The sequence below is a fragment of the Palaemon carinicauda genome, chromosome 23 (assembly GCF_036898095.1).
Source record: "Palaemon carinicauda isolate YSFRI2023 chromosome 23, ASM3689809v2, whole genome shotgun sequence".
In the NCBI taxonomy this organism is placed as follows: Eukaryota; Metazoa; Arthropoda; class Malacostraca; order Decapoda; family Palaemonidae; genus Palaemon; species Palaemon carinicauda.
This window is the reverse complement of record NC_090747.1, coordinates 77,599,123-77,608,234: the sequence shown is the minus strand read 5'-3', so window position 1 is coordinate 77,608,234 and position 9,112 is coordinate 77,599,123. Positions and strand designations below refer to the sequence as shown.

The 9,112-nt window shown below is 36.9% G+C and overlaps 1 protein-coding gene across 1 annotated transcript in view; it reads right to left on the bottom strand.

The window, feature by feature from the left end:
* Positions 1-1,357: 1,357 nt before the first annotated feature.
* Mesh1 (Metazoan SpoT homolog-1) overlaps positions 1,358-9,112 on the bottom strand; it is a 48,369-nt gene continuing 40,614 nt past the window's right edge. The window contains exons 4-5 of the mRNA XM_068347083.1: positions 5,926-6,074; positions 1,358-1,874 (exon numbers count right to left, since the gene is read on the bottom strand). Coding sequence (XP_068203184.1) covers positions 1,599-1,874; positions 5,926-6,074 — 425 coding nt within the window. The 3' untranslated portion in view covers positions 1,358-1,598. The remainder of the gene's footprint in view (positions 1,875-5,925; positions 6,075-9,112) is intronic.

The following is a 9,112-nucleotide window of genomic DNA, read 5'->3' as shown; positions in this document are numbered from 1 at the left end:
TGTATGATACTGGAAAAGCAGCCATCAAAGTAAAAGTAAAAGTAAAAGTAAGGGTGTTAATTTAAGTGGGCCAAAAATGAAAAAGCATAGAACATTCCCCTTAAAGAAATTACTGTAAAGTTATGAGACAGTCCTAGGCAGTTACTCCCTGGAGATCCCAACTTGATGGTAAAGTCCTATGATATTGAAACTGAGGCAGATCTTGAAAATCCCCTGGGAGAGCCACACCACCAACATTGAAGTCTTAGAACGTGCCTCGCTGACCAGCGTGGAGGCCACCATCATCCACCACCGCCTCCGCTGGATAGGACACGTGCATAGGATGGATCCATCTAGGCTCCCAAAGAAAATATTCTACGGAGAACTGACCCAGGGCACCAGACCATGAAGAGCCCCGAAAATGCGCTATAAAGATCAACTAAAGCGCACCCTGGCTCTAACTGACATCGATCCTTCCTCATGGGAAGAAACAGCCAGGGACAAGAAAACCTGGAGGAGTACAGTACACCATGGCACCGTGGACTTCGAGGAGAGGAGGAGACAAAATGAGGAGGCTAGGAGGAGAAGAAGGAGAGAACGATTAGAACAGCCCCGCCCACCACCTACCCTCCCTTGTGAACACTGTCCGCGACTCTTCCACCACAGACTAGGACTTAACAGCCACATCAGACATAAGCACCCACCCCACAGATAGGAGGCTGATGGCTAACGACAGAGCCCAATACTCGGACACGAGTGGGCGCCGACGACGATGATTATGGGGAACTTTTTTACCCAAATTAGAGAATTACTCTTTATTTTGCCTAAAATTTAGTTTAAAGGTTTATGTCGTCTTTAAAATGAAAATAAGTTACAATCAAATTATAAACTAATTTTTTCTTTTCAAGATTAAGTAATTGACATGAACAATGCTTATAACTTATTAGCTAAATTGAGCTATTGAGTCACAAAGCTAAGGTACTGAATTATGGCTGAACCATGCACTTTGATATTGGCAACTTAAAAGAAAACTATGTTTCTGTTAGTGTTAATCATTCCAATATTTCTTAGAAATAATGACAATAATGATGATCAAAATATTTTTTGTTCTAGAATAGAATGTATAATGATACAAAAGTGGATTTCTGTTCATAAAGGCAAGGCTTATAGCTATCTAGGAAGAACTCAAAAGCATGCTCCCTGGACTGTGAGGGATTGGGTCTAGGCATCATATCTGTTGATTTTCACAACCAGATATATATTTTTCCTTTACTGTACTTGAAATACCAGAAAATATGTTTGCTAAATCCTGCAGTCAAATTACAATAGCCATAATTATTTTATCTAAATATTTCATGAAAAATTATTACCATCAATATTTATGCAGTGAAAAATATATTTCAGAGGCTAATATTATACATATCAAATTCATACACACCACATGAGGCTTTACTTTGAATAATACTTTAATTTTGTGGTCACAAGTAATAAAACAATACAACCTTTACAGCACTATAATTATCATATTACAAATTCAAACACATAAATCCATTACAGGGTATTAGAAAATGCACAACTTTCGCACTATTATCCACAAAGATTAGTGATAGAAATTCTCACTACACAATAACTTTTCTTTTCTTAAACAATTTGTCTAGTTCTGACTCAATCAAAGCATTAGTGCCCCTACATCCTGCTATCACTTTTGCAGCCCAAGCGAAATATTCTTCCACTCGTTCCTCACTCCAACCTTCAGGTGTTACACGATCTAAGTCGCGGAGATTGTATAGTTTGTCGGCAAGTTTGACGAGCTTTGCCTCTGTTGAGGATGAAGCTGCATGAACTATCTGCAGTCTCTTACGCTCTTGCTTGTCAAGAGATTTATCATCTGTTACCTAGTAAGATGAACCTGTATTACTTGTTAGTAATGGGAGTTTCAAAGTGGAGACAAAATTAAAGAAACTTGGGCAAATCTTGAAATAAATAAAATATTATGGTTTGTTAAACTACCATAATGTGCTCCTTTATAAAAAGTATCTATATGTACAGGGATAAACCGAGATAGCAAGACTGAGTTCCCCTACTGTGATTACGTTGAATTTTATAAAATTCCACATCACAAAATTGCATTATTTAGCTTTTAATAATAAATGTTCAATATTTCAATATATATAAATTTATATATCATCATCATTAGCCATAGCTAGTACACTGCAAAACAAAGGCCTCAGACTTGTCCTTCCACTCATATTTGTTTAAGGTTTTTCTATGCCAGTCTATACCAGCAAATGTTCTTCGCTCATCAATCCATCATCTCCTCTTCCTTCCCCTGCTTCTTTTGCAATCACTAGGGACCCATCTATTATCTATCATTATCATTAAATGTCCTGCCCATGTCCAATTCTTTTTCATACATAAGCGTTATTCCCGTCACTATTTTTTCAATTGCTCTTTGTTATAACTAGCTCATGTTCACAGGATTTATTGAGGCTCCTAGTTTCTGATGCCAAAGTTAATACTGGTAGAACCATTTGATTGCATACTTTTCTTTTAAGAAAAAGTTACATTCTCATTCTCATAAATTAATTTTGTTTACCATAAACTCCCCATCCCAAACTTATCCTTCTTTTAATTTTGGTCTCGTGTTCCAGGGAAATACTTACTGTCTGCGCTAAGTACGTATAATCTTTAACAATCTCTGGAGGTTTATACGTAACCCTATACGTTGTCTCTGCATACTCATTGAACATTACTCATACTCATTTTCAGTCCTACATTTCTGCTTTATCATAATCCTCCATCATCTTTTGCAATTCCTTTAGATGGTTCACTAAATTGAACTATGGCATCTGCAAATCTCAAGTTGTTAAGGTATTATTATCACTATTCCTAGTTAAGCCACAACTCTAGTTGGAAAAGCATGATGCTATAAGCCCAAGAGCTCCAACAGAGGAAAATAGCCCAGTGAGATAAGGAAATAAGGAAATACATAAAGTACAACAGAAGTAACGAACAAATAAAATAAAATATTTTAAGAACAGTAACATCACTAAAATAGATCTTTCATAAATAAACTATAAAAGAGATTTTTGTCAGCCTGTTCAATATTATAACATTAGCTGCAAATCTGAACTTTTGAAGTCCCACCGATTCAACTACCTGATTATTATCATATTATAAGCTAGGCTATAACCCTAGTTGGAAAAGCAAGATGCTATAAGCCCAAGGGCTCCAACAGGGTAAAATAGCCCAATGAGAAAAGAAACAAGGAAATAAATAAACTACAAGAGAAGAATAAACAATCAAAATATTCCAAGAACAGTAACAACATTAAATAAGATCCTTCATATATAAACTATAAAAAAAAAAAAAAAAAACCCAGAGGAAGAGAAATAAGATAGAACAGCATGGCCAAGTGTACCTCCAAGCAAGAGAACTCTAATCAAAGACAGTGGAAGGCTATGGTACACAACTTGGTCACAGCTGGAATAAAACTTCTAAAATACTGTGTAGTATCGAGTCTTATGATGAAGGCATGCCTATCAGAATTAACTACATACCTTGTATTACGAACAGGTTGGAACTGTCCAGGAAGATCTGAATGTAAAAGATGGTCAGAATTATGAAAAATCTTTTGCTATATGCATAAAGAACTAACTGAACGATGGTGCCAGAGATTAATATGTAGATCATGAATAAAATGAGATTTGGCAGCTGAAGACCAGACAGGAGAACAATACTTGAAACTAGTAGAATGCAGTAACAAAACACTTCTTCAGAATAGATTGATCACCAAAAACTAAAGAAAAAATAACTTTCCATAAGGATCAAAGCATTAATGCAATTAGATTTGATGTAATATACGTGTGCTTTCCATTTCAAGGGAGTACTGAATTTTAGTCCCAAAAATTTTACCTTATCTTGGAATTGGATTTGAGTGTCCACAAATGTGAAATATATTTCTTGATTTTGCTTCCATCTTTGATTCTTATAAACATTATTGCTCAAGTTTTTTTTTTCTGCTAAGACTGAAACCAACAAACACAGTTCAAACTTCTATTTCTCGAATGGAATTATTTAAAATTCTTTGTACATTTAAAGATTTTTGTTTATTAGTAGTAATATTGGGCTCAAAGGATAAAATCAAATTGACACAAGAACGAGATTAAGTACAGTAACTGATTAGTACAAATCAAAACCTCTTTTAGGTAATGAAGGATTAATGATTAAATGAGACTAAAATTACATCCTTCTTTGTGACCGAGATAACAAATTAGTGTGTCTATACACAACAAAAAGGTAAAAATGAGAAGTGTACATAGCCTTGTGAATGCTTGAGGAAAACAGTATCAGCGTATTAGGGAGTTTTTAATTAGGAACGTAAGGTTTAAAAGTGATATACAGGTACTGTACTTGAACACATTTTGGATTTTGCTCAGTGCTTTGTGCTTCCTCATCTTCCTATAAAGAATGTAGAATTGAAACATAAGGACCTCTTACCCATTTATTCATAACTGGTATGGGTGCTGCTGCTTATTTGTTGAGGTACATTTTAAGGGCTTTCAAGGTCAAGGCAAAGCCTTTGCAGCAGCACTTCTAGTGAGCTTGCAATGTATTTTAGTTATATACATTGCTTCCTTTTTCTCCATATATGACTTTTTTTTCGTCTATATTTCTTTCTCCAAATAAAAATACTACAACAATTTCTTAGTAGGTTCCTAGCAAGACCCATTTTGGTAAAACGGTATTAGTGTGTACCGTTACCCAGCTTAATGTTAACACATGATGAGCAAGTGACTTAGCAAGCAAGCGTAGGTAGCACACTTTTTCCGAAATGTGAAGAAATTGATCTGCTTTAAATGAACGTCACAAATAACATTAAAGGGCTAGGAGAATCACACAATATGAAATCTATCTATATACAAAAAACAAGGTTGCTTAAGAGCACTTACTTTAGTGAGTGGAGAGATATATGGAAATAGACTACCATATCTGTCTTCTGCCGTACATTGTAGTCTAAAATGGTAACTAGGAATACAGGAATGCAAGAGTTTAGCAGAAACAGAATCCAAAGTAATCAAAGAAGTCTATGCTATGCGAGAGGATCTAAGCTCTGTAATGAGCAAGAAACCTTCAGAACTCACTGAATGGAACACTATAACCCTACATCTGAGTAAGCAGTCAGATTAGGGAGCAATTAGCCAGGTAAAATCAGAATTACCAATTAAAACTGAAGATTCAATGCTGCCTGAGATTAAACAGAGGAAGCTATATACTGTAACTTATGAATTTTGACGCCCATCACTATCAAAACTTGGCAGGGTAAGTGTGCCTTGTAAAACGGTGCTGGCATTTCATATTGTCATCATCCCTCTCTATATATAAATAAATAGCCTGGCCTTTTCTGGATTTCCCCCTGCATTTAAAGTAAGTTCATTACCACTCAAACTTTCCCTATGAGGCAATCAAACTCCTCACATCAGTAAATTAAATCACTATACTATCTATACTATCCGTGCGCAGTAATTACTAATACATCCAAAGGAAGACACTTGCACAATAAAACTTGACAATAATCTGGAAGAGGGGTATGTCAAGTTGTACCGATGACAACCGAGATACTGAAATAAACAAGGCCCTAAAACTTCACTTTTAGCCATTAAGTGATAGTGACTCATGCATCTTTTGAAAGGAAAGAAAATGTGATTTATTTTTTAATTATAGGGGTAAATGTCAATAAATCAAGCTTCTGACGAAGAAGCAATATGAACATCAGGGGAGGTTCATAGAAATAATATGTTATATGGTATTGGTAAAATTTATCAAAATTTCTATGCATATCTTTTTGAAAAAGACTTTGTCAAGATATCTAGGTAAAAATAGTTACGTACTTTAAAATCTATAAGTATAAAATTGCTACAAACTTGTTTGTGATGTGATACATACCTCTGCCACTATTCCTGCAACTTTTGATCCAAATAATTCCTTTAGCTCCTCATTTGTAGTATCAGTATCTTCCACCGTATCATGGAGTAAGGCTGCTTGAATTACAGCAGGATCTTCAACACCAGCCTCAATCAAAATATGAGCTACCCCTGAAAAGGCAAAAGTAATACGTTGAATACTCAATTTCTACCATTTTTGGTTTTAATGTGCAGTGTAGTATCCAAGAGCTTTCCCCGTGAAATATAGGGAATCCAATATGACAAGAAAATACCAAAGAAATATCGTCTTCCCTACTCTATGGTCTGTGCATCAACATACAAAGCACAAACTTATGAGTATAAGGAAGACCTATGGACTCTCTTTGATCAGAACAACTATATCAGAGTAGGGAATATGAATATCTCTGCTTTCTCTTTTCTGACCAAGATCCTCTAAGCTTGAATTTTCCCTCCCATATTTACGTAGCAGAATTTTCAACATACAATCTATCATATTTACTGGGATGTAAGAATTCTTCCTCCAACAGACAATACTAGTTGGTAAGGATAGTATGGATGACCTTTTTACGAATACGAATAGGTCCCCGAGCCAGACAACCACAGACTTCCTTTCTAGTCTAACTCTTTGAAGAAAAGAAACTTAAGCTTTCAAAAATCTCATCATATAAGTCTGCATTGACAGAACCTCTCAAGCAGGCCTTTGACTTAGATCTAGATTCGGGCATGTTCTACATGATTACACAATCATTCGCTTTACGACAATCCCAGCCAACTCCTTTGGCGTCCTGGTCTCTTGATTGGGTGCTTGAATTTTTAACAATGTTAAATATTTCAAAATTTTTTCTTTAATTTACTTCAGAAGACTATATTTCTAATAGCTTTAGCTTCAGGAGCAGGAGTGGGCAAACCTGTAGAAAACTGAAGATCCTCACCCTTACGTAAAAAACAGGAATTCATCACCATTCTTTCTGGCTGCCTCTTGATTTTGACTCCTGGCTTTCTATTTTCAATCAAAAATGAAAAGTATCTTCAGAGGTGGGATTCCCTTAATATTGTAGCTTTACAGTTGATCCATGTCTGCAGAAAGTTGTCTGTTTAGAAATACCCAGACCAAAAAGTCCCTTCTATAGAAGCTACCTATATTCTAAATGACCTCCCTCATCAAAAAGGCAGATCCTCTCTCCATCCTTAAAAGCCACAATGTGAGGGAAAATGTTTTCTTATTGGCATTTTTTGTTAATATGTCATTTCAAGACATAAAGAGCTTAATGCTGGGATCCCACATTGCTCCTGTTTTCTCCCATAAGAGGATTTTGGCAACCAAACTCTTCAAAACTTTAAGGCTTGTGAAGTAAAACCGGGGGTGTTGGTACGTCTGGCATGTGGCACCACGTTTTTTTGGGTGGCTCACATACCGTCCAGTATCCAATTGGATGCAAATCACGGTCGGAGCTCAAGCCCGTACATGAGCGAGTGTACAGATTTGGTGGGTTTGACGGCCTACTGGCGGTAGCAAGTAGGTCAGACATATATAGTTTGTAGGTCAGATATAAACATGATACGTTTAAGATGGGTAAATCTTTAATTGATAAGTTCGACCGGGTACATCTGGCAACATTTCTGATCGACATCCTAGCAGAAAATATAGGAAACCTTGGACCAGGTGATATTTAAAGGGATGCAAGATAATTCAGTTCTCTAGTTCAGTGACCAAGCATCTACTTTTGTATTTTGTATACTTTTGTCCTGATATTGCACATTTTCCCATAACAACCTGGTTTCTCTGTTTGTTGTCTGTGCTATTGTATGCATTGTTATATTAGGAAATAAAGTAGAAGTAAATACATAATGCAAATAACAATAAAAATTATGAAATGAATCTCTCGAGTATAATACACAGGAGTTGGTTCATATTAAAACCAAGGTTGGGCCAAACACTGGCCTTTGGTCAAGAGTAGCCATCTCGTGTAATTAAATGAGATTATTTTGTACAGATTGGATTTCCTGCCCTTCATGGCTGATTCTTTTACCTTGGTTAGTAATGAAAGGATTAGCATGTCTCTAAAAGAGGTAATGGTCATCAAAAGATCCTACAAAATTCTATTATTCTTTGACAAAATAATCAGAAAACCTTAAAGTCATTAATAGTGAAGACAGATTATACTGTAGTTCCACTCTTTTCCTCCACCTCACTATAGGCATTTAATGGTTTGAAACTCGTAGGTGCGAAGAGATCAAGTTTTTTTGACAGACAATCAGAAAACTTAAAGTCTTTGTCAGTAAAGACAAATTACATTGGTCCTTTTTATCTAAGGTTAATTTGAGAGAGAGAGAGAGAGAGAGAGAGAGAGAGAGAGAGAGAGAGAGAGAGAGAGAGAGAGAGAGAGAGAGAGAGATTTTTCTACTACTATAACAACTAAAACCAGCACATACTGTATGTTTAACTGTGTTGAGTATGACAGGTTGGCTCAAACGTTCGACCGCACAGTAACGTACCTATTCACAAGTCAAACCAGCCACTAACGGGAACATGCGTACGTTAAACGTAAACACAAATGTACATACAAAAACGACCGGTGTTACAATGGTTCCCGTGACATCTACCGCATACGGCCTATACTCTCCCCACCAGAACAAAAAAAGGGCAATTTCGGCTTAAAAGAGTAAACGGGAGCAAGATAAATGAATGTGGGATCCCAGCATTATGGGTGGGTCTAGACAGAGTACTTATAAGACACTACATACATATACCAAGGGCACTTCCCCCAATTTTGGGGGGTAGCCGACATCAACAAGAAACAAAACAAAAAAGGGGACCTCTACTCTCTACGTTCCTCCAGCCTTACCAGGGACTCAGCCGAGTTCAGCTGGTACTGCTAGGGTGCCACAGCCCAACCTCCCACATTTCCACCACAGATGAAGCTTCATACTGCTGAGTCCCCTACTGCTGCTACCTCCGCGGTCATCTAAGGCACCGGAGGAAGCAGCAGGGCCTACCGGAACTGCGCCACAATCGCTCGCCATTCATTCCTATTTCTAGCACGCTCTCTTGCCTCTCTCACATCTATCCTCCTATCACCCAGAGCTTTCTTCACACCATCCATCCACCCAAACCTTGGCCTTCCTCTTGTACTTCTCCCATCAACTCTTGCATTCATCACCTTCTTTAGCAGACAGCCATTTTCCAT